We start from the raw sequence: 23,888 nt of genomic DNA on the forward strand, positions 1-23,888 counted from the left end.
TTATCTTTAATGAAGGCTGTTTTAGGTTAAATATAATTAAACCAGTAAGTGTTCAACGAAAAACACAGTAGCTCAGTAGTTGCAAGCTCCATGTGCACGCGCGCGCCCAGGGTTTGAATCCCACTATACTGAGTGCAATTGGATGTTTAATTTTCATTTAAAAATTGTTATAGGCGTAGTTTCGTCCTTTCATTAAAGAAGGGATAGTGAGAATAAAGGGATTATGCGTATTAAACCAAATTTCTTGTGGAAGCTCCAAAGATGGGTTGGATTCGGGCAAGAAAAGAAGTTTTATGAAGCTAACACTACTATAAATTGAACCAGTAAAATGTATATATTAAATAAGAGAGAAGATATAAGATCAAAAGAGAATTCTAGTGGAGAAAGTGAGGATCTTTTGATCTCCCACATGAAGCTGGATGCAACCATGTACTTGAAGTACCATAATGATGAAAAATTTCTTAGAGACACCATGTTAGCTTTTATTTTAGTCGGGAGGGATACCACTACTTATGCGCTCATGTCTCAAAACCCTCATGTTGTCACTAACATTCGCCAAGAGATCAAAATAAATCGACCTATGACCCCGAGAGGCCGTCTTATGATTCCATGAAGTTCTTGAACAAACTAGTGTATTTACGTGGTACCTTGTATGAAGCAATGAGACTTCACCCTCCGGTTCCATTCGAACACTTGTCTCCCGTAAAACTAAATGTGCTTCCAAGTGGGCATAGAGTCGACCAAAGTTTACTATAATCTCATAAAATCACATTTTGGTATATATATATATATATATTTTATTTATAATATTTTAAAATTATCCAAACTTTACTAAAATCTCATAGAATCACATTTCATTTTTTTTTAAAAAAATATAAAACTCTAAAACACAATCAAATCTTCTAAAAACTCACTTAAATTTTTCAAAATTTAAAAATATGAAAATTTAACTAAATCATTAAAATATCAAATTCAATATCCTCTTTTTAATTAGGGTATCAACCTAGTTAGTCAACTTGAAGACAAATTTGCACATAAAATCTTTTAGACAAATAAATAAATAAAAATGAAGATACAAAGTGATCCAAAGAGATAAGATAAACGTTTCAAAACGGCAAAACCCATGTCTCGGTGTCTATATAACGACGAAATTGACTTCAAAATTTTCTGACTTTATTCTTTCTTTAGTCATCTTTTGTTAATTTCGTTTCAATCATTACACAAAAAAAGTATGGAACTTCAACTCCGTCTTCTTCCTACAATCTTCTTCTTCTTCTTGACAATTCTACAACACTCTTCTTCTGCTCGGATTCTTACAGTCTCCAAGCCTGATAGACATGACTACGCCGCTAGTGCTCGTTGGCTCGTCTCTCAGAACATCTGGGGTGTTCTCAGGTAACTTCTCAAGATTCTCAAGTTCTTAGGATGAAACAAGTATTGGGTAATTTTATCTATTAGAAAGCAGTTTCAGGACGTATTTTAGCAGATTAAATCCAATTCTTGATAAAAGATTGATTTTTTTTGAAATTGAAATTGATAAAAGGGATATATTTTACATAAAGTTTGTAGCTTTTTACAAGATTGAATCCGATCTTTGATGATTTATATGGATGAACGCTGTTGGGTTCTTGAGATTTTCTATGGATTTTGGTTCATCAAAGCTTTGATCTTTTTGAAAATTGAGATTTGATACAAAGTCAAGTACTTTAGTTATCAATATTGTTGGGTGTTTTGAGATTTGGCATAGTTTTGCGTCATCAAGATTGATTCTTTGGAAACCTTATTATTATAAGAGATTGTTGGAAGAGTTTGTGTTGATTAATCGTTGCAATCCTGTTGTTATGATTAAGGTATAACAATGGTGGATTTACTATTTCTTTTTCGGTTATTGTATTACTCTTGCAGCACACTATCCATTGATCATGAAGGCGCTCCCTTCGGGTAATCTTGTTTTTTCATGAATTTAAATCACAATGTCTTTTGTTTCTTTTGGTGTTTGTGGTTTTACACTTCAATAGACATATGGGAGCTTGACATTACTCGAATCTTGGTCTCTGTTTTGCAGGAATGTTGTATCGTTTAGTGATGGTTTACCCGAGAAAGGCAGCGGTATACCTTACTTTTACTTGACAACGCTTGATCCAACTGCAAGAAACGCACTAAAAGACCAGAGAGCTTCACTTGCGATCAGTGAATCTCCCGTTGGAACTTGTAAAAGTGATCCAATGAATCCTACTTGCTCTAAACTAACCCTAACCGGGAAGGTAACGTACATGACTGGAAAAAACCGAGTTTTCTTACCAACATGATATTGTGTTTTTTTTTAACTTTGGTCTTTATCTTATATAATGGTTTAGTTGCTGCTATTGGATGATGGATCTGAGGAAGCACAAGTAGCCAAAAAAGCTTTATTCACAAAGCATCCGGAGATGATTGGTAATCAAATGTTTCTGTTAACTCTAAAGATACAGAATCAATGATAATTGTATGATAGTGTGATGGTCCGTTATATCTGTTTTTCCTTTTTTGCAGATTGGCCTAAGGATCATGATTTCCACTTCTTCAAACTCGAGATCACCAATATATTTCTAATCAATTGGTTTGGTGGAGCTAAACCTATCACTGTAGATGAATACCTTCACGCCAAGTCGTAAGTACAATGCGTGAACCCCTTTATAAAATACATCGGTAATCTCTGAGAAACCGAACCGAAACAATGAAAATTTCGAGTTTTTACTATGTTTTTTTTCGCAGTTGATCTCATAGCTCTTTTTAACTGTTTTCAGGATCAAAGTCGCTTCCTTATTACAATGAAACTCACCGGAATAAAGCAAACGGTGAAGCAAGAAAACTTATATATCGGCAACACAACACAATAAATTATATTTGTAACTGTTTCTTTGGTTACAATAGATGTCAAAATCTCTGTAAATTACTTCATACCAAGTTCAGTAATCAAAGGTATCCAATTATTTCGCTATGGAAGATTTGGTTACATTTATATGTTGATAAAAAAGTCTGATGGTAAATAACACTCAAGAAATGTTAAACCGATGCTCGAATTCCGGTAATTTCCGGGTTGAGGACGTCAATGATCAGTTTATGCAATTGAACCAAATTAATTAATATTGAACCAAATTTGGAGTCAAAGTCGAACCAAAGATTTTTTAATGCAACTGAACCGAACTAAAAATTCATCAACTCGAACCCAAACTCGGTTTTTTTTTGTTTCCATTAACAATCCAATAAACCAAATACATCGAAAATTTGTAATTCCACTTAAATTTATCTAAACCGAATTTAACCGAAACTTTTAAAATAGAAAGAAATCAAGCATTAACCGGTTTGATGATCAAATTACGGTTATGTCCGGTTTGAGGATAAGCTTTTTATCATTTTTTTTTTCTAGAGTTTCTGTGTGTGAGTGGCGAGCATTGGTTTCTGGAAATTGAACACACAAACAAAAATATCTGAAAAATTCGACCTTAAGCACTTAAGCTGATAGATACAACAAATACAAATCCCCAAATTCAAGAACACAGAGACACGAAACCTTCTTCGGATCTTCAAAATACCCCAAGAAAAGAAAAGAAAAGCTCCATGAATCTTCAAGCCGCTTCTTGTAGCTTCGGATTCGTTTCGAGTCCACTTGGCGTCACTCCCGGAACTTCGTTTCGTCGCTTCGTAATCCGAGCCAAATGTTAGTTTTGTTTTTTTTGAATCCCTAAATCTTTGTTTCTTCTTCGTTAATCTTTGAGAAGTGATTGAGAGATTGAGATTCAATTGCTTTTGCTTTTGCAGCGGAACCTTCGGAGAAATCTGTAGAGATCATGAGAAAATTCTCGGAGCAATATGCTCGTCGCTCTGGGACTTACTTCTGTGTTGATAAAGGTGTTACTTCTGTAGTCATTAAGGTATAACAAACTATTTATTGGGTTTTTGTGTTGAATCTTGGGATTGAGTTAATGTTGAGACTTATTAATGCTTAAATGTTTTGTTGGGAGCAGGGGTTAGCTGAGCATAAAGATTCGTATGGTGCACCGCTTTGTCCTTGCAGGTGAATCTTTGTTTGCTTCTTATTTGGAATGTTTGTAATGAAACAGTGCTGTGGATTACGAAAGTTTGATACTTTGTTGTTGTTGTTGTTGATGCAGACACTATGATGATAAAGCTGCTGAGGTTGGGCAGGGATTTTGGAATTGTCCGTGTGTTCCAATGAGAGAGAGGTATGAACTATCTTCATCTTGGCTGTGTATTAGGCATTGTGTTTGTGTGTGTCTCTGTCTTGTTATGTACTTAGAACTAAGCATATAAGGTTCTTTGGGATGCATCGATTGGTTATATGTTTAAAGGTATAGATTTGACTCGAACTTCGTTGTGGTTGTTAGAGGGTTAGTGTTTAACAGCAGACAGGATGTTACACTTATCATAGAGGTTACTGATGCTCCTTATTAGCAAATGGAAGTTGGTTTACTCTAGTAGTTAGCAACAGTTACCAAACCATTTAAAAAGATTATTTGTGCTCTCTTGCAAACTCTTGGCCTAGGTGGCCCTTTTTAACCAAATTTTGGTACACCACAATTTAAGATCCTTTGTGTTTTCATAGGGCTTATTTCAGGTAGCAAAGCTGATTAGTATTTGTATATGAAGAATTAGGTATTGAACTGAGTTGTCTTTTATTCACAAACATTACAAAGATATTTATACATGTTCAACGCTAGGGTTTCTAAGTTAACATACACCGTCATTGACGTAAACATTACGACACAAGCCCATAACACAAAGCCCAACCTATAACCTTAATACTCCCCCTCAAGTTGGAGTGTGGAGATTTTGCACACCTAACTTGGACAATAAGTAATCAAACTGTGGTCGACCAAGCGCCTTTGCTAAAATATCTGCAATTTGATCATCCGTACTAATGTGTTTGGTAGAAATAATCCCATCACGAACCGCATCACGAACCGCATGACAATCTTTTTAATGTGTTTAGTACGTTCATGAAACACTGGATTGGCAGCAATATGAATAGCAGCTTTGTTGTCGCAGAAGAAACGAGTAGGCTTCGACTGATCAATACCCAATTCTCTTAACAAACGCCGCAACCATTGAATCTCTCGTAAAGCAGTAGACATAGACCGATACTCGGCCTCAACGGACGAGTGAGAGACCGTATTTTGTTTCTTAGTTCGCCAAGAAATCGGAGAACCACCAAGAAGAACAACAAATGCGGTAAGGGAACGTCTTGTCAAAGGACAACCTGCATAATCCGAATCGCAGTAGACACTCAAAGTTAGATCCGGATCCGACGAAAGAAATATTCCTTGACCAGGAGTGTCTTTCAAAAAACAAACCACACGAAGAGCTGCCGTCTAATGAGCTTCACGAGGAGACTTCATAAACTGAGACAAAATATGAACGAAATAACTAAGCTCGGGACGCGTATGAGTAAGATAGATCAAACGACCTACAAGTCGACGATAAGGCTTATGATCAGATAAAAGAGGACTTGTGTCTTTCGCAAGCTTGTGATTCTGCTCAAGAGGCGTAGGAGCAGGCTGAGCACCAAGGAGACCACAATCCGAAATAATGTCTAGCGCATACTTGCGCTGAGAAAGAAAAATACCTTCGGGACCTCTGCTGACTTCTAGTCCAAGAAAGTATTTGAGTTTGTCCAAATCTTTCATAGAGAAGCATTTAGACAAATAATCCTTAAACTTCTGAATCATGTATCCATCGTTGCCACAAATAATTAGATCATCAACATAAACTAAGACACGGAGATCAATACCAGCTTTAGTGTAAGCAAACAACGAGTAATCCTCATAGGACTGAACAAAACCAAAACGGAGCAAAGAGTCAGACAACTTCTTAAACCAACAGCGGGGAGCTTGTTTAAGACAATAGATAGACTCCCGGAGACGGCAAACTTTGCCTGGATGAGAAGCACGAAACCCAGGGGGAAGTTGCATATAAACTTCCTCATCTAAGTCACCATGCAGAAAAGCATTATTGACATCCATTTGAAAAACTTTCCACTTCTTAGCAGCAACAAGACGAAGAACAGAACGGACAGTGGTCATTTTCACCACTGGAGCAAAAATCTCATTAGAATCAACACCCTCCTTTTGATTATTACCAAGTGCGACAAGACGGGCCTTATAACGCTCAATGGAACCATCAGCGTTATACTTAGTTTTGTAGACCCATTGACTACCAATAGCAATCTTATTAGGCGGTAAATCACAAATCTCAATTGTTCCTGTAACGTCGAGAGCATAAACCTCTTTGCGTATGGCATCATTCCAAACTTTGAGGTGAATGGCCTCCTTAAAGTGTCGTGGCTCAACATGAGCAGTAATCGCAGCTAAGAAAACACGGTGCCCTGGAGAAAAAACATCATCAGAGATGTAATTCGTCAGAGGATAGAGTGAGTTACCTTGAACCGATGACGATACCAGGAATGTGGAGTCAGGAAGAGCGTGATGGGTTTCCAGAGCAGAGACAACATTATATGTGACATAGTCGCGAAGCCAACCAGGAGCTTGATGCTATCGTTGACCGAGAGGAGGAGGAACAACCGGAGTTACAACAACAAGTGATAACAGGATCAGAGGAACGACGAACAGGAGAAAAAGGTATTAATGAGTCCGCAACTGCAGAGGAAGATGTATCAAGGACCTGCTTGTCCACAGAAACAGGGGAAGGTGAAACCGGAGAAGAGTCCGGAACAGAGGATGGTGTGTCATACGCAATAGGGGAAGGAGGTAAAAGCGGAGAATCATCAACCTCCTTAACAACCATAGGACTTGGCGGAGGAGAGACAACATGATCAACAAGTAAGACCAAGTCCAAACTCCCCCTGACCGACGAAGGCATCACCTAGTCATCATCAGTGACAACATCAATAGGCGGAGAAGACGGCGGAGAGAGAGCAAAATTTTCTCGATTTGCAAAAGGGAACACATCCTCACGAAAAATAACGTCTCTTGACACAAAAATTTTGTTCTTCTCAACATCATACACCTTCCACCCTTTCTGCCCAAAGGGATAACCGACGAATACACAAAACCGACTTCGAGGAGCAAATTTATCCTTGTCTCTCTGCACAGAATGTGTGTAACAAGCAGAACCAGAGACACGAAACAAATCATATGATGGTTTACAACCATGAAGAACCTCATACGGAGACAAGCCGTTGTGCACAGATGAAGGAGTTCGATTAATAACATAAGCAGTTGTAAGAACGGCTTCTCCCCAAAAACGAATAGGCAAACTAGCCTGAAACAATAAAGCCCGTGAGACATTCAAGATATGTCGATGTTTTCTCTCAACTCGACCATTTTGCTTTGGAGTCCCCACACAAGATGTTTGATGAATGATTCCACATTGACGAAAATAAGAGGAGAGACAAATAAACTCTGTTCCATTGTCAGAGCGAACCGTCTTAACGGATTTTCCAAACTGTTTTTCAGCGTATGTGATAAAGTTAGTTAACACATTACGAACTTCAGACTTAGCAAGCAAAAGATAAGTGCAGACCGCACGAGAATAGTCATCAACAATAGTAAAAAAATAAACAGCTCCACAAGAAGAAGGAACTCGATAGGGACCCCAAACATCGCAATGTATTAAAGAAAAACAATCGTCGGCTTTATTAAACCTGTCAGGAAACACTTCTCTAGTCTGCTTGGCTCGTAAACAAATGTCACAAGAGTGAGAGCCAGGAGATTTCGAGGAACCAGAAAACAACGGTAAAGAAGAAAGCACAGAAAAAGACGGATGCCCTAGTCTTTGATGCCACAACACTTGATCGGAACCAACAGCCACACTGTGTATTCTTGCAGACAAAACATCCTTAAAATAGTAAACACCATCACGCTCTTCACCTCTTCCAATCCGAGTCCTCGAAAAACGGTCTTGCAACACACACAAAGTATCAGTAAACATAGCAACACACTTGGTTTGCTTCAAAATCTTGGAGACATATATTAAAGTGCAGTTTAGAGCTGGCACATAGAGAACATTGTCCAAAGACACTGTCTCTATCAAGGGAAACACTCCCATACTCAATGCAAATGTTTTACTACCATCTGCAAAGCATACAGAACAAGGAGAAATATTCTTAAGGTTGATTAATACGGAAAGATTTCCTGTCATATGGTGAGAGGCCCCAGTGTCAATAATAACATCAGCGAGATCCTTCTTACCAGAAAGTCGATCATCACTACTAGAACTCGATTTTTCTGAAACCATCTGTTGGAGAACTCTCAATTGTTCGGGTGTGAACTCAGGAAACACTGACGCATTAGCACTAGTTGCATGAGCAACCACAAATTGTCCTCTCCCTCGTCCAGAAGAAGAGAAACCAGAACCGCGTCCACCACAGCCCCGACCACCAGTCTTTTGTTGTGATTTCTCTGATCGCTCATTCCACCAATCAGGGAATCCAACGATTTACCAAGAATCACTTTTTGAATGACCACTTCTCCCACAATGAGAACAGAGTATCGAACGACGCTGAGCAGAATTCAGACTGTGACCACCACCAGAAGTGTTTGTTCGTCCCAAATATGCGGTTACCTCTGGAGCTTGCTCACGACGAGTCACAAAGCCGACGGCTTCTTGTTGTTGCTCACGTGTACGCACAGACGCAAGGCTCTGTTCTTCTAAACATCTCAGTGAACCATTCATTGTAATTATCACCAGTCAACATGACGGAGGTGATCATAGCTCTAGGATTATCCGAACTGGACAAAGTGTAGGGAGACACCGTCTCCGGAGTAGGTCGCTGCAAATCTGCAATGCAGGAGCCTGCTTCAAAGATGATGAACTATCATCTATTTTGGACATGATTTCTTGTCACGCAAAAAAATAAACTTGTTCTTAACAAAAGGAGAAACAAAGCAAGAAGAGTTTAGCGGAAGAAAAAAAATTTAGAGAGGCTCTGATACCATGAAGAATTAGGTATTGAACTGAGTTGTCTTTTATTCACAAACATTACAAAGATATTTATACATGATCAACGCTAGAGTTTCTAAGTTAACATACACCGTCATTGACGTAAACATTACGACACAAGCCCATAATACAAAGCCCAACCTATAACCTCAATAGTATCTGGTATCGGTTATTTCTGATAATACTTATGTTTTACATCTTGAATCATTTGGTTCATCAGGAAGGAGTGCCATTGTATGCTTTTCTTAACTCCTGATAATGATTTCGCCGGAAAGGATCAGGTTAAATCTCATATCAAATATACTTTTTGTTTGTTACCAAGAATGCGGGTTTCGTTAAACATGGGAGATCTAATTCGTTTCTCTTCTTGGTTTTGTGCAGACGATTACATCAGAGGAAATAAAAGAGACAACAGCTAACATGTGATAAGTGGTTCTTGTTGTGTTCGCCACCTCTGTTCTTTTAGGTCAAATGAGATATATCTCACTTCAAATGCAGTCTGTACATCGATACCCCAGAGCATCTTCTTCGTTCTTGTGTACAACTATTTCACTCTCAGATACATACTTCTGTATGGATCTTTTGTTTGCAAAACTATTAAAAGCAATATAAAAGGATCTAACTTTACACGAAGTCTTCATTAGGCTATGGTTTTGGCTTAAGCGATGTGAAAACATACTTAACCAATCCACAAGAAAGGAAAAATGATGAACATTAACAAAATCCAACATCTACCCAAACAGTATTAGAAGAGACAATCTGTATACTAAAACAGTTTAAATCCAATCGAACATGTTCCCAAACCAATTTATTTATTAAAAACATTTGGTTCAATAAGGGTTTAAACTGAATTCAGAATTTTATGTGTACACAGTTAAGCGAACCAAAAGAGTCAAAATTCATCAAACTGAGTCCAAACCAAATGATTTGAACATGATACTCGAAAGATATCATAAAGATTACAACTTTCTAATCTTTTTCTTTAGTAAGCCAGATGGAATCACTAAATAAATCATAGATGCTGTTTGCTGGATTTGGCAAAGTCAAAACTCCACAAGATAGCAGCGATTCAAGATTTGCACCGAATGCGCCCATGTAGCCTCTACATTCACTAAAGGCAGTAGTAGTTCTTTTGGTTCTTAAGTCAAACAAAAGGATTGATTCACTCTCACTAATAATACCATATACCGAATCAATGAACACAATGCAATTCTCCTTTGCACCCGGAATATTTTGTACCGAGCAGCAGAGATTAATCCGTTTTCCAAGAAAGATCACTCGGTCGTTCAAGTCATTAACTTGAACCCACTTCCTCCTCCCTCCATCTTCGTCATCCAGCCTAAAGACTCTGAACCATGTATACATATGTTCAAGATGAGACTCGTCGAATGGGAACCAATTATACATATCTTTTTCATAACAATCTCCTGGTATGAACCGTTGCACAAGCAACAACTCTTCTCCTGACTTCACGAGATTTTCTTCCGAACACTTGCAAATCGACCGTGTGACCGATGGGATCTCCGAAACTTCCAAAGAGGGTTCGATTACAAAAACATGTCCCCATCCACTTTTATCAACCACATAAAACTTGCCTTTGAACGAAATTATATCTCGACATTTCTCGGGAGAGACCGAAATTTCCGTCCATCTCATGTCAAGGCTGCTATATATCATCATATCGCCTTCTATATCAGCTAGCAAACTGAAATCTCTGCGATCTTCATTGTTCAGTTCAAGATATTCAACTGTTTTGGAAGTAGTACCCCATTTAACTCCGGTACGCAAACAAAAATATCTCTTAAACTCCAAGTTTATCTGCATCCAAGGCTATGTAAGCTTAATCCAAGGCATAAATAAGTTTAAGAAATTAGTTTCAGTACAAAATAATAATAATAAAAAAAAAAAATAATACTCATGCACCGTATGTAGTAATAGAGACTCAGAACTAATAACCTGGTAGTAGTAATGAGACAAAGAGACAATTTGAGTGGTAAGAGAGTTGAACAATAATATAGTGCTTTTGGGTGTGAGACCACCATGACTTGCTAATGGCGACGACATCGACATTGGTTTCCATCTTCTTTCACCCACCTCTGCCAATAAATAATCATCACCAAACGGAGTGTTGAACCTCACAAGATAAACTGGGATTTTTTTTAGTGTGCAACACGGGGATATGAACCGAGGTTTTCCCCTGTAACTATGGTGGACAAACATGGGGATATGAGTTTTGATGCCTAAGCAGCGGGAATCACGCGGGGAAGGAACAACCGACCGCCATGAGCTGCAGACGGATCGGAAGAGGACAATCTCGAAAGATGTCTCAAAACGACCAACAATTAGTATTAGTATGTCTCTCGGAAGCACCGACCAATCTGCCATGGTTAGATTCGATGGCAGCTCGAGAGGAATACTTAAAAGAGGTAAGGAAATTGAAAATGAAGATATAGGAAAAGTAAAGTAGAATTTCACATTAAATATTAGAAACTATAGTAGATTTTTTATGAAATAAAGAAAGATATCTTACCATATAAAGCCAAAGAAAATGAAGAAACATATCATGGTAAAAAAAAAATGTAGTTAGTTTATCTTTAATGAATATTTGGATTTTTTTACGTTTATTATTACCCTATTGATTATTGAAAATATTATTAAACCATATAAAACTCAAATATAAAGTAGAATATAATGCAAAATTTAATATGAGATTTTATTTTGTAAAATAAAGGAAAATAAAGATATATGTTAAAGAAATGTGTAGTTAATTGACATATAACCCAGTTAGAAATTTAATCTTTTTTCCGGAGTTAGAAATTTAATCTTGTTTTGGCTAATAAATCTCCAAATAAATATAAACTTCCTTAATTGTTTTAGTATTTGACATATATATTGTTGAAGGATCTAAAAATCCATAAGATCATTTTCATCGGGTAGAAACACGTTACGTTTCTCAAATATAGTATTTTATTATTTTTAATTATTTATTTAAAATTTAAATTAAAAATAAAAAAGTTAGACCAATCATCTGTTAGCACATGTAAAATGGGTGTCAGAAATGTTTCTGAAATTTGCTCATTTGAGAAGGGTTTTCAATCTCACTACTCTTTTTAAATATTTTATTAATTTATTTTTGCTGAGCAATACTTCCATGCTCTCCCGTTGGACGTACCCTAACCTTAACGCTGATTTTTTGAATTGTTATAGATGTCAAATCATAGAGATTTGTATTTATGTTAATTGATTATATCCATCTTTATACTTATTTTAATAAGAGTAAATACAGTTTTTCTCATCACAAACTCTCACCAACATCTAATACGAATCACCTGACAAGTGAAAATGACATCTATAAAAACACATCTAGTCCACAAAAAGAAAAAGAATTGGTTAATTATTTTGATGACCGAAAGTTCTGGGAGTTAATCTAATTTAATTATGTTACTTGTTCTACATTTAGCTAGAATTTTTTTTTCTTTTTGTCATCTGGTCTTATATTGAATTATGGCCTTTAAAACCCCACAACATACACATTTATGATATACAAAAAAATCATTCCAAGCTCCCTCACTCCTTTACCCAGTTAGTTCTCCTAACTAATCTCTCCATCCACAAAAACAGGGTATATACAAAAGAAACGGTTCAGAAAGATAATCGACTCTGCCTAATAAAACAGATCCTCATCAAACCGAAAGTTCAAGCTTTCTCCTCATCAAAGACTTTAGTCATCCATGCTGGGTGACCCATTTCCACGTACGATTGTAATCTGAGGTCTCCTGTGACACTTTGTGCTATTAAGTTTGCATTTCGGTTTGTTGTTATCGTTTCAGTACACAGTCTCCAGTACTGCAATCTTCCCAAAAAACTCCTTATGGCCAAAACTTGAGCTTTGAAATTTGGCCAAGCAATTGGTCTCTCCACCGCATGTACCAGCCCTTTATCTTGAACACCAAAAATAACATTTGTTACCTTATGGCTTTTCATACTTTCGATTGCCCGTAGCACCACACGCAGCTTTACATCTTCCGCATTCTCAATCCTTCCGAAAGCTCTTCGGCTATGCAACAAAACCTCCCCTTTTTCATCTCTTAAAACCCAGGCTCCACCTGCAATTTTGTTTCTCTTCGACCAAGAAGAACCTACATTACACTTTAACCAATTTTGTGGAGGTTTTTCCCACCCTTTCACTTTCATCGGTGCCCTTCCGTCAACCATATTTGCCTCCCTTTGGTTATGTTCTGCATTTCCTCTATTTTCTTCACTTTGAGCCTCAAACCACTCTGTAACATCTTCTCTAAATTTTCCAACTGTTTCTGCAGCTGAGAAACTAACCCCATCGAAAAACAGAGAATTTCTATGTTTCCATATTCTCCAGATTATGGGAAGCTCCTTCTCAAATCAGTAGGCCAATCCTTATTGTTCCTGTTCTCTAGAAGATGATACATATTGGAATATACCGATCCACTTTGAAAACCCTCCAACGGAAAATGGTAATCGGATAAGGCCCATATCTGTCTGGCCGCTGAACAGGTAAAGAAAACATGATTTATGGACTCACCTTCCTCTCCACAAAGTTGACAAACACTATCCATATCCATGCCTCTTCTATTTAGCGCTTCAGCTACTGGTAAAGCCCCTGACAAGACTTTCCAGAGAAAGATTTTTAGCTTTGGATCGGTGTGAATTCTCCATACCAGTTTTTTCAGCTCAAGCGTAGATGGTCTTGTCGAGACTTCTTTGATCAGATGGGCACTTTTTTCTTGGTCCGCTAACCAATATGCAGATTTAACTGAGTAGTCTCCACTTTTATTGAACTTCCATGCAAAGAAATCCTGTTGAGAAACAATAGGCTTGATAGCTCTTATTCTAGCTATATCCTGTGGGAAAAAATGTTCTTCAAGCATTTCCTGGTCCCAATAACTAGTTGAGGCATCAATAAGCTCATTTACCTTTAGCCCTACCTCAAAGAACAAATTTTTCCTCCAAGGCGCTCTAAACTCATCATCTAGGATCCACTTATCCATCCATACGCTAATTGTTTCCCCATTTCCTACTTTCTTTACCAGTCCTTTTTCCAACAACTCTCGCCCAAACAGGATGCTTCTCCAAGCAAAAGATGGTCTCTTCCCCATAGAAGCCTCCAAAAAACCGGAATCATTGTAATACCTACTTTTCATAAGTTTAGCAAGTAGGCAGTTTGGCGATTGAAGTAATCTCCATGCTTGTTTTGCTAATAATGCTTGATAGAACACTTAAATGTTTCTGAAACCCAGTCCACCATAATCTTTAGGTAAACACAATCTGTCCCAACTCTGCCAATGAATTTTCCTTGAGTGTTCATCTTCATTCCACCAAAAAGAGGCCATTGCACTCTGAAGACTTTCACAGGTCGTAACTGGGAGTTTGAAGCATGACATAGCAAACACAGGCATTGCTAGTGCTACCGACTTCAGCAATACTTCTTTTCCACCTTGTGATAAGCATCTTGTGTACCAACCCGAGAGTTTAGCCTTTAGCCTATCCTTTAAATAGCTTAGCATATCAACTTTAGATCTGATAAAACACTTTGGTAAACCAAGATATGATCCTGCTCCTCCCTCAGCTTGTATCCCTAGGGTATCTCGAATACTTGCTTTACTTGTTTTGTCAATCTTTGCTCCAAACGTTATGGACGACTTTGAAAGGTTTATAGATTGGCCCGAAGCTTCCCCATAGAGCCTGAGAATATTCTGCAACACCCGACTTTGCTCCTTTGAAGCTTTACACAGAAAGAGTGAATCGTCAGCGAAAAGTAAGTGATGCACACTTGGTCCATCATGGTGGAAACGGATCCCCTCAATCTTTTTTCCGTTTGAGCTTTATTCAGGAGGTGTGTTAGGCCCTTAGTACACAAGACAAACAGAAATGGAGACAGTGGATCTCCCTGTCTCAAACCTCTTTATGGGATGATCATTCCAAAAGGAGAATCATTGATGAGTACTGAATAAGTGATTGATGATACACAAACCATTATCCAATCAATCAATTTCTAGCGAAATCCCATAGCAGATAATAGGGATCTAAGGTAACTCCATTCAACTCTGTCATATGCTTTTGACATATCTGATTTAACTGCCATAAACTCCGATGATATTTGAGGATGCACCCTAAGGCTATGGACCAATTCGTGATCCACAAGGATGTTATCGGTGATCAATCTTTCAGGGACGAAGGGTGACTGAGTATCCGAAACAATCAAGTTCAGAAAAGGTTGAATAGTTTTCACCAGGATCTTTGCAATTACCTTATACAGCACCGAACAGAGGCTGATTGGCCGGAGATTTACCATCTCTGTGGGGTGGTGAGTCTTTGGGATTAGACAAAGGTGAGTATAGTTCCACTCATTCGGCATCATTCCATCGTGGAAGATTTTTTTTACTTCCGATATGATGTTTGTCCCCACAATTGCCCAATACTGTTGGAAGAACAATGCTGACATACCATCTGGTCCGGGAGCTTTTGCTGGATTGATTGAAAACATGGCTTATGTTATCTCTTCTGCACTAACTTCCTCAATCAGAGCCATATTCATTTGATCCGTAACTCTTGGAGTGAGACCATTAAACCAATCTGAAAACCTAGCTGGGTTTGAGGAAGTGAATAACCTTTTAAAATAAGCTGATGCTACTTCACCCTTTGCCGCCTCAGAAAACTGAAAGTTCCCATTAATGTCTTTTAGCTTTTCAATCCTCTTCCTTTGCCTGTTCTCCTTGACTGAAGCATGAAAAAGATTAGAGTTCCGGTTTCCTCTTCTTAACCATTTTTGTCGACTTTTTTTTGTCGCCAATACTTCTCTTCCTCTCGATAGGCTTTTGCCAATTCCCTTTTTAAACCTTGTGCCATCTTGGCCAACTCGTCGACTGTTCTTTCTCTATGGCTTCCTCTAGTAACTATATCTTTTCCTTTGAATTGGTTGCATTTCTTTTTTTCCAGGAGCTTAAAGCTTTACGACAGTTTCTCAGTCTTCCTGTTACAGATAAGATGACATTACTTGATCTAGGCTTCCAAGCTCTGACTATCGCCTCTTTCACATCTTCCTTATGCAAAAATCTTTTGTCGAACCTAAACAGGCCTCTATAAGAGTCTTGGGATGTCATTAGCTTTACCAAAACCGGTATGTGGTATGAACCTCTCATATCCAAAAAAATTTGGTTTGAGGCTGGAAATTTAGTAAACCACTCTTCATTTCCAAATGCTCTGTCCAACCTACACTGAATCCAAGGTTCACCCCTTCTTCCTGCCCATGAGAAGTTATTTCCATTACTTGGCAACTCTATCATTCCACAGACTCTTAACATCTCAGCGAAGTCTTTTGATGCATTTTCACTTCTTCTAGGCCCACCTATTTTTTCACCTTTGTGCAAAATCTCGTTAAAGTCACCTAGCATAATCCATCTGTCCTTTCTGCCTATTCCGATCCTAGTGATTCTTTCCCACACTACTGATCTTTTACTTCTATCCGGGTCTCCATACACGCATGATATAAAGAAATTGGAAGCTCCGAACTGAACTTGAGCATCCAAAAGATTTCTATCCACAAACTTAATATCTACATTCACACTACTTTTCCAAAAAAGGGCTACTCCACCACTCTTACCGATAGGATCCACTATATACACCCCTTCGTACCCCAACCAGATTTGTAAATCAACTAGTACATCCCTCCTATACATGGTCTCCATTAGGAACAACACCTCTGGAAATTGTTTTTTACGCAATTCCTTTAGGCGGGGAATTGTCAAGTCTTGAGGCCGCCCCAAACCTTGACAATTCCAGCTCAGAACACTCATTGGAGGTTAGGCAAACCCCCCTTTGGGTTCACCTTTTGAGAATTAAGCTTTGCCATCTTTGCAGTGCTTGTATCCTCATCATCTGCTTTTCTTTTCTCCACACTTTCTGATTCTGAACCCTCCTTTAATACCACTGGCATCTTCCCCTCTTTTTGATTAAGCAATTTTGGCTTTCTATTGTTGGTCGGTTCCTTGATTTCTTTTTTGCCTTATTCAGAACAATCCTGGAAGATCCAACCTCGAAAGGTTTAGATCCATAAACCGTTGCATTGTTCTGGCATCTAGTTAGAATCTAAAGAATGACAAATGTGCAATCTTCCAAGGGATTTGACAGGTCAGATCCTCTGTAGGGTTCCAGTAGAGCAGTTCGATTCACTTGCAAAAAGTGGAACACTTTATCTAAAGATGGTAGCTTCGTAATGAAGCACGTTGGTCAAGCAAATGAAGTAGTAGCAAAGAGAAAGGATTTTAGGGTGATCATGATGATGGATTTTAGGGTTTATTTGATGCACGTCAATCTATAAAACGACGAGGTTGAACCATGTATAAAGCGTGAAGCTAAATTTATAGAGTTTCACAACGATGGTTTATTGTTAAGCATCACTAAAGACTGCACTAAGCTCGTGACTTGGAACCCTTATAGCGAACAGAGTCGGTGGATCGAGTTTTAGCCTAGTTGTCATCCCCACCGATTGTATATGTATGCTCTCGCCTCTCGGATAAGAGAGGAGCAACCAATCGTGCCACAGCTACAAAATCTTGAAATTTGTTGATTATTGCCTCTTTGTTTTCGAGCACAAACTCTATGACTTTAACTATGATTATTGGAGGGTTATGATGTATGAGAAGATTCGAAGAGTTTATTATAGACGTGGGCTCAGCGTCTCTCTCAAGGTAAATACATATATATTGGTTTGCTAATTCAAGACAAGGATCCGATGTTTTTCTAATCTGTTTTGATTTTACAAGAGAGAGATTTCGGCCGCCTTTGTCTCCTTTTGAATTTGATAGTCTTTTAGATGATATGATTCTATCTAGTGTAACAGAAGAGCAGCTTGTGGTTTTGTTCCTGCGATGTGAGACATTAATGATGGAGATACGGATTGCGACTATGACTGAGCCAAGCGGGGTGTTGTGAAACAGTAAGGTTTTCTTAGCAGTGATTATGAGACAACTCACTTTCTTTGATTTTTAGTTTGCATTTGAGGGTGCAAATTTTTTCATTGACGAGGAGAAGAAATTTGCAGTGGTTTTGGATAAAGACAACATAGCTTACATTGTTGGAGTGGATGGAACCTTTACAAAAATGGATCTCAGAGTTTCAGATAAATATTGTTATCCACTTGCGTGCTCTTATGTTCCAAGTTTAGTACAGCTTTAGTTGATCAATTTTACAATACCTTTTTTTTTTTTTTTTGGTCAAAAGATCAATTTTACAATACCTATAATCTCTTTTTCTTGAAATATTCGAGAAGCTTTTTTTATAATCAAATGTTTTGGTGGAACAACTAACTAAATTGTAGTTTGAAGTGGAGCAACACTCCTGAAACAACTTGCCATACAAATATTATTAATATGAGAAATACAAGCCAAATTTGGAGCAACTAACTAAATTGTAGTTTGAGGGATTTTTTCAATATTTCCGTCCACAGTCCAGAGTCCAGTACCCAAAATTTCACTGTATATAAAAAATACAAGCCAGTTCTTGAAAAGTGTCAGCAATTAATGGATCTCATTCTTAAAAATGAGTTTTGAATAAAACTATTTATGGAGTGTAAGATCTTGTAGCAAACATCTCATTTACCAAGACTATTTAAAAGGGTCAAACTGATCAAAAACAATGAGTTCCGGGTTCGTCACCACTGTTCTAGTACGGGCGCGCGATCTTGCATCTGGTGCCAAAGTCGATGCCAAAACTAGCTAGGGGCTGAAAGTATTGGTCTTATTGTGTCATCGATCAACAAAACCTTTGGTGGTCGATGCTTAGGCCGCTTAAAGGTAGGCATGACCACGGTTATAGTTATCACAGTTATGGTTTATTAACCAGCGGTTATGGTTACAAATTTTGTTTAACTTTAACCAAAACCGTTTATTAATTAAACGGTTGCGGTTAAATACGGTTCCGGTTGAAGCGGTTACGATTAAATACAGAAAAACGGCTTTTTTACACCTGGACAATTACAATATGTTTGATTTATACATCGGACTATTGACTGTACTCAAACATACATTAACTTTTAAATAATTTAATTTGCATACCTGAAATATCATTTTTGAGCTAAAACATACAAAAACGTGATAATTGTTTAACACCGTTAATCCCACCATGAAATTACGCTAAGATGTAATCTACGTGCACAAAACGACGTCATTTGGGTTTAACTGGAAATTTAAAAATGAAAATAAATATGTTGTTTAATACACCTCGAACCCGAAACCTATGGAACATATAAGCAACACTAATACCATTTGAGCTGCGAAATCTTTTGATAAAATTTCAAACGAATATAAAATCTTTTGATAGCGACTCCGGTTTATATTCTTTTACCATTATATCAAAAGATTTCGTAGCCCAAATGGTATTGAGTTTGTTTATATGTTCCAAAGGTTTCGGGTTCGAATGTGTATTAAACACTATATTTATTTTAATTTTAAATTTCCAGTTAAACCCAAAACGACGTCGTTTTGTACACATAGATTACACCTCAGCCTAACTTCACGGTGGGATTAACGGTGTTAAACAATTATCACGTTTTTGTATGTTTTAGCTCAAAAATGATATTTCTGGTACGAAAATTAAATTATTTAATTGTCTATGTATGTTTGAGCACAGTCAATAGTCCGATGTACAAATCGAACATATTGTAATTTCCAGGTATGAAAAAACCGTTTTCCGGTTAAATACGATTCCAATTGAAGCGGTTACGGTTATATACGGCTTTGGTTATTTGATAATATTATACGGTTGATATTATTTGATGATATAATATAATTGATATCATTTATTTGTAATTAATATGTTCTTTTAGTGTTACTCATATTTTTATATATCATATGATTCATATTAAATAAATAATTATTAATATATTTTATTATGTTTTTAAAACGGTTACGGTTAACAAATTACGGTTTAACTATGCGGTTAACCAATGATTTTGATACAGTTACGGTTAAATAACGGTTATGGTTAGTATAATTTAACCATATACTTATGGCTAACTTTTACAGTTTTTAACTATTTTACATGGTTATTGTCTGGTTGCGGTTTGGATACGGTCCGATTACGGTTAAATTTTGGTCATGCCTATTTAAAGGGGTGATTAGACGAAAGATGCCTAACCTTTATCATGATTCTTCACAAACCAAAAAAATAGTTTAACATGGTTGGGATGGTTCACATGACAAGCAACGCTACTAGTATAAGCAAGTCTCTTGTTAAATCTAAAAGAAACAAACTAAATCATACACTGTCGCAAAAGATACTTTTTATTTTATTTTATATATGTGTTTTTAAAAAAATACGATTTTACGAATTTAGTAGCCATAAATAATTTTTCCTATTTCTTCTTCTTCTGTCAGTCGGAACTGATATTTATGAAATTTGTAATATTAAGAAACCATATTGGAATAGGATTAGCGTTAATTAGAGACGGAACATCTTTCTTTTGCCTAAATATAATAAATATACAAGAGTGGCCAAAGAGTGAAAATAAAATAAAAAAACCTAATATGAGTGGAACAATGACGATGATCTTTGATCTTCCCCTGGATTTGGTTGAAAAGATACTCTCTAGGGTTCCAATTAACTTGTCTAGGAGCAGTGAGATGCACATGCAAAAGATGGAACACTTTATCCAAAGATCGAATTCTATGTAAAGCACAAGCAAGGCATCAGTTTTTGGGGTTCATGGTGAAGGACTTGACGCTTTGTTCAATGAGATTCGATCTCCATGGAATCCTTAGAGAAGATGGTGAAGAGTTCGTTGATCCATCTATAGAGGAGTTAGATTTTTCACCTAATCAAGTTGGGATACGTGAAGTTTTTCACTGCAACGGCTTATTGTTATGCGTCACAATGGACAAGAAGACTCGCCTCGTGGTTTGGAACCCATATTTAAACCAAGCCAGGTGGATCCATGCAAGAAACGCTTACCACGTATTTGATAGATATGCTCTCGGATACGATTTAAACCGTAGCCACAAAATCATGAGGTATTTATGTGACTACGACGACCTTCATAGATGTGAGCAATCAATGGTTGAATGTGAAGTCTATGATCTTAACTCTAATTCATGGAGAGTTATAGATATGTCTCCTGAACGAGATATATTGTTGCATGAACGCGCCGCAGCATCTTTGAAAGGAAACACTTACTTTTTTGTGAAGGTAGGAAGAAGATTGGAAGATAATGGTTCCTTAGTCTGTTTTGATTTCACAACAGAGAGCTTTGGACAGTTTCTTCATCTTCCGTTTCATCAATATTACCATGATATTAAATCTCTCTCTTCTTTAAAAGAAGAAAAGCTTGCGGCGTTAATGCAGTTCGACTGTGAAACATCTGAGGTGCAGATTTGGGTTACAGAAAAGATTGAGCCCAATTCGGTGGTGTGGAGCAAGTTCTTAAAGATTGATTTGGAACCATTAGATTGTTTTTGTCTTACCTCGTGATCTTCTAGTTGCCAGTTTCTTCATTGACGAAGCAAAGAAACTCGCCGTGGTTTTCGATGTAACGGGATGTAGAAAAACCAACAAAAACTACAACAGCGCTTTCATCATTGGAGAGAATCAATATTTGAAAGTAGTGGATTTAGGAGAAGCCATGCGTTGCTTAGAATCTGCAAGGATCCGCAGAGAATGTCAATTGTTTTGTCCACATGTGTGCTCAAGCTCTTATGTGCCAAGTCTTGTGAAAATCAACCAAACTACTTGGGACAAAAGGAAGAGAAGAAGAGGAAATGAATGAACCTATTTGTCCACATGTGTGCTCAAGCTCTAAATTCAACCTGTAGGTGTGCAGAAGGGAATGAAGGTTTTACCAGAACAATGGAGAAAAAAAAGAAATTGTTTTTTTATCATATTTGAAAGATTTGTCATGTTGGGATAAATCCTATGTTTAAAAGTTTTCAGAGGTTTATTATAGTTTTCATATTGAACAGAATCAATAGTTTTGAAGATATTTTAGTATTTCAAAATAATAGTCTTGAATTATCGGTTTTATGGGCTTATTAGCGACCGAATTGATCTTTTTGTGCTTTATATTCTCTCGATGATCGAATTCTTTCGTTAAAGGAGGGTTTGTGCCTTAACATAGAAGGAGAATGAGCATCGTGAAACCATATATATGACTTAAACGTCCGAAGATATTGCGTTTTAAGAATTCAGCAAGGTCATTTTTCATAAGCACAGTCGTATACCGCGGCAAAGATCCACATAAACAAATCCATAATACAAAAGACTCGTGTACGTAAGGCTCGTCACCTAGCTAGGAAGAAGTGAATTAATATTGGTGTTTGTACCAAATCGATGCAAGTCCAAAGACTATGAATCTATGATAAATAAATTCACGTAAAAGTCTTAAATATATCATCTTGTTTCATCATCACAAGCACCAATCATAGTACACAGTCATATAACATAATATGAATGGATTCATACTTCAAAAGGTAAAAAATTATTAATCGATTATACATTTGGACTCACTAACAGTTTAAACACCGAGACTCAACGAAGGTTGTACCGGCCATCTAATGATTATTTGCGTGGATCCTCAGCTAACACAAGAGTACCCAAATCATATCCTCAGCAAACACATTTTGGTAAATACTTATACGTATATCGTCGATGATGGAATGAAATAAAATTAAATCCTAATTAGAATCAAGATAAGAATATGCACTAACATTATTCCCTAAATCAAAACAAACATAATCGGAAAAATTTACTCTAAACTTGCGAAATGTGAAAACCCTACCTACAACCTTAAAAGATATATAAATGTGTCATTCTCTATCCTATACAAGCACCACCACATCCAAAAGTAAACTTACTTACCTTGCTAGATCCCACCGCTACTATACTCTGAGATGGCTGCCTCATTCGCTTATTTGAGAGACATACGTCCTTACAAAACCTCATGGAGGATTCAGGTGAAAGTTCTTCATTCGTGGCGCCAGTATACCGCCATGACTGGAGAGACTCTTGAATGTATTTTCTCTGATGAAAAGGTTAGTATCATCAGAAAAATTTGTACCTTCTTAGCATTGGCTTCACATTTATGCTTATGATTTATTCATTCTAATATTACAGGGTATTAAGATCCATGCTACTGTGAAAAAGAACTTGGTCAACCGCTATGTCAACAAACTGTCTGTTGGTGAGTGGAAGTTCATTGAGAATTTCCAGCTGACTAATACTTATGGTCAGTATCGACCAACCAACCATCTATATAAGATGGGATTCATTAATGGAACAGTGGTAACTCCCAGTGACCCTGTTTCTGATTCAAATTACTTATCCTTAGCTGATTTCCAGAAAATCATGAGTGGTGAACTAAAAGAACAAACCTTGACAGGTAAGTCAATTCCTAACTACTCTATAAATCAACGATTAGTATACTAATTTCATAGTCTCTGACTATAATGTTTTTTATAGACGTCATGGGCCAGATTGTTAACATTGGAGAGATCGAAACTCTTGAGGTTAAGGATAAGCCAACTAAGAAGCTGGATTTTGAGTTGAGGGATCAAAGGTTTGCTCTTTTATTTAAATATGTTTGCTACCAATCAAGTATATTAAGCTTACCTATTTTATAGTGATAAAACAGTGATGAAAGGCTGCCATGTACCTTGTGGGGAGAATTTGCAGAAAAAGTTTACATAGCTTGTGCTGATGCTGATGGCATTATGGTTGTCGTCTTATCCGTTTTCTAAAATCAAAACTTACAACGGTAATAATAGTTCTCTGCTCCTACAATACAACATTAGGGATGTTAATATAGTTATTTTATCAGAACTCTATGCACGTTTAAATTATATGCTTTTAAAATTCGAAGGTATAAAAAGCGTGTCCAACGCATACAATGCTTCACAAGTATATGT

The 23,888-nt window shown here is 37.2% G+C and overlaps 6 protein-coding genes and 2 pseudogenes across 7 annotated transcripts; 5 read left to right on the top strand and 3 right to left on the bottom strand.

Moving 5' to 3' along the window:
• The first annotated feature begins 1,071 nt into the window (after window positions 1–1,071).
• On the top strand, window positions 1,072–2,980 carry LOC104766505 (uncharacterized). 2 transcript variants are annotated; one of them, XM_087502248.1, is made up of 6 exons: window positions 1,072–1,395; window positions 1,906–1,941; window positions 2,066–2,264; window positions 2,358–2,436; window positions 2,533–2,688; window positions 2,787–2,980. In XM_087502248.1, exons 1-5 carry the CDS (start codon window positions 1,232–1,234, stop codon window positions 2,652–2,654), a joined length of 600 nt encoding a protein of 199 aa, XP_087358374.1. In that variant the 5' UTR covers window positions 1,072–1,231; the 3' UTR covers window positions 2,655–2,688; window positions 2,787–2,980. The 2 variants fall into 2 exon arrangements, with proteins under 2 accessions (XP_087358374.1, XP_019096674.2); XM_019241129.2 differs by having other exon boundaries at window positions 1,077–1,395; window positions 2,533–2,650.
• A 427-nt stretch (window positions 2,981–3,407) lies between these two features.
• Window positions 3,408–9,588, top strand: LOC104766506 (ferredoxin-thioredoxin reductase catalytic chain, chloroplastic). The gene is made up of 6 exons (XM_010490410.3): window positions 3,408–3,700; window positions 3,802–3,914; window positions 4,008–4,057; window positions 4,155–4,226; window positions 9,182–9,242; window positions 9,343–9,588. The coding sequence occupies exons 1-6, from the start codon at window positions 3,601–3,603 to the stop codon at window positions 9,385–9,387; spliced, it is 441 nt and encodes a 146-aa protein (XP_010488712.1). The 5' UTR covers window positions 3,408–3,600; the 3' UTR covers window positions 9,388–9,588.
• Window positions 9,589–9,790: 202 nt separating this feature from the next.
• Window positions 9,791–11,469, bottom strand: LOC104767885 (putative F-box protein At2g16290). The gene is made up of 2 exons (XM_010491851.3): window positions 10,918–11,469; window positions 9,791–10,779 (listed from the first exon to the last, which is right to left on the bottom strand). The coding sequence occupies exons 1-2, from the start codon at window positions 11,344–11,346 to the stop codon at window positions 9,931–9,933; spliced, it is 1,278 nt and encodes a 425-aa protein (XP_010490153.1). The 5' UTR covers window positions 11,347–11,469; the 3' UTR covers window positions 9,791–9,930.
• A 1,188-nt stretch (window positions 11,470–12,657) lies between these two features.
• LOC147920605 (uncharacterized) lies at window positions 12,658–14,093 on the bottom strand. The gene is made up of 2 exons (XM_087501158.1): window positions 13,520–14,093; window positions 12,658–13,280 (listed from the first exon to the last, which is right to left on the bottom strand). Exons 1-2 carry the CDS (start codon window positions 14,091–14,093, stop codon window positions 12,658–12,660), a joined length of 1,197 nt encoding a protein of 398 aa, XP_087357284.1.
• Window positions 14,094–15,484: 1,391 nt separating this feature from the next.
• Window positions 15,485–16,790, bottom strand: LOC147920606 (uncharacterized). Its single transcript, XM_087501159.1, has 2 exons — window positions 15,950–16,790; window positions 15,485–15,714 (listed from the first exon to the last, which is right to left on the bottom strand). Exons 1-2 carry the CDS (start codon window positions 16,788–16,790, stop codon window positions 15,485–15,487), a joined length of 1,071 nt encoding a protein of 356 aa, XP_087357285.1.
• A 306-nt stretch (window positions 16,791–17,096) lies between these two features.
• Window positions 17,097–18,171, top strand: LOC147920607 (putative F-box protein At3g24580 pseudogene; annotated as a pseudogene).
• A 2,360-nt stretch (window positions 18,172–20,531) lies between these two features.
• Window positions 20,532–21,754, top strand: LOC104767886 (putative F-box protein At3g20030 pseudogene; annotated as a pseudogene).
• A 1,120-nt stretch (window positions 21,755–22,874) lies between these two features.
• LOC147920608 (uncharacterized) lies at window positions 22,875–23,720 on the top strand. The gene is made up of 4 exons (XM_087501160.1): window positions 22,875–23,015; window positions 23,098–23,222; window positions 23,441–23,460; window positions 23,623–23,720. Exons 1-4 carry the CDS (start codon window positions 22,875–22,877, stop codon window positions 23,718–23,720), a joined length of 384 nt encoding a protein of 127 aa, XP_087357286.1.
• Window positions 23,721–23,888: the final 168 nt, after the last annotated feature.

Source organism: Camelina sativa, chromosome 19, assembly GCF_030686135.1.
Source record: "Camelina sativa cultivar CO46 ecotype springtype chromosome 19, ASM3068613v1".
Taxonomy (NCBI): Eukaryota; Viridiplantae; Streptophyta; class Magnoliopsida; order Brassicales; family Brassicaceae; genus Camelina; species Camelina sativa.

Coding starts and splice junctions, on each gene's coding strand:
- LOC147920605 (XM_087501158.1), bottom strand. CDS start 14,093: ATGGGGAAGAGACCATCTTTTGCTTGGAGAAGCATCCTGTTTGGGCGA. Junction 13,281..13,519: donor TCAACTTTGTGGAGAGGAAG/GTGAGTCCATAA, acceptor TTAGTTTCTCAG/CTGCAGAAACAGTTGGAAAA.
- LOC104767885 (XM_010491851.3), bottom strand. CDS start 11,346: ATGGCAGATTGGTCGGTGCTTCCGAGAGACATACTAATACTAATTGTT. Junction 10,780..10,917: donor TGTCTCATTACTACTACCAG/GTTATTAGTTCT, acceptor CCTTGGATGCAG/ATAAACTTGGAGTTTAAGAG.
- LOC104766506 (XM_010490410.3), top strand. CDS start 3,601: ATGAATCTTCAAGCCGCTTCTTGTAGCTTCGGATTCGTTTCGAGTCCA. Junction 3,701..3,801: donor CTTCGTAATCCGAGCCAAAT/GTTAGTTTTGTT, acceptor TTGCTTTTGCAG/CGGAACCTTCGGAGAAATCT. Junction 4,227..9,181: donor TGTGTTCCAATGAGAGAGAG/GTATGAACTATC, acceptor TTGGTTCATCAG/GAAGGAGTGCCATTGTATGC.
- LOC104766505 (XM_019241129.2), top strand. CDS start 1,232: ATGGAACTTCAACTCCGTCTTCTTCCTACAATCTTCTTCTTCTTCTTG. Junction 2,437..2,532: donor AAAGCATCCGGAGATGATTG/GTAATCAAATGT, acceptor CCTTTTTTGCAG/ATTGGCCTAAGGATCATGAT. Junction 2,651..2,786: donor GAATACCTTCACGCCAAGTC/GTAAGTACAATG, acceptor AACTGTTTTCAG/GATCAAAGTCGCTTCCTTAT.
- LOC147920608 (XM_087501160.1), top strand. CDS start 22,875: ATGGCTGCCTCATTCGCTTATTTGAGAGACATACGTCCTTACAAAACC. Junction 23,016..23,097: donor GTATTTTCTCTGATGAAAAG/GTTAGTATCATC, acceptor CTAATATTACAG/GGTATTAAGATCCATGCTAC. Junction 23,223..23,440: donor ACTTATGGTCAGTATCGACC/AACCAACCATCT, acceptor AATGTTTTTTAT/AGACGTCATGGGCCAGATTG.
- LOC147920606 (XM_087501159.1), bottom strand. CDS start 16,790: ATGAGTGTTCTGAGCTGGAATTGTCAAGGTTTGGGGCGGCCTCAAGAC. Junction 15,715..15,949: donor AGGAAGACTGAGAAACTGTC/GTAAAGCTTTAA, acceptor TTCATGCTTCAG/TCAAGGAGAACAGGCAAAGG.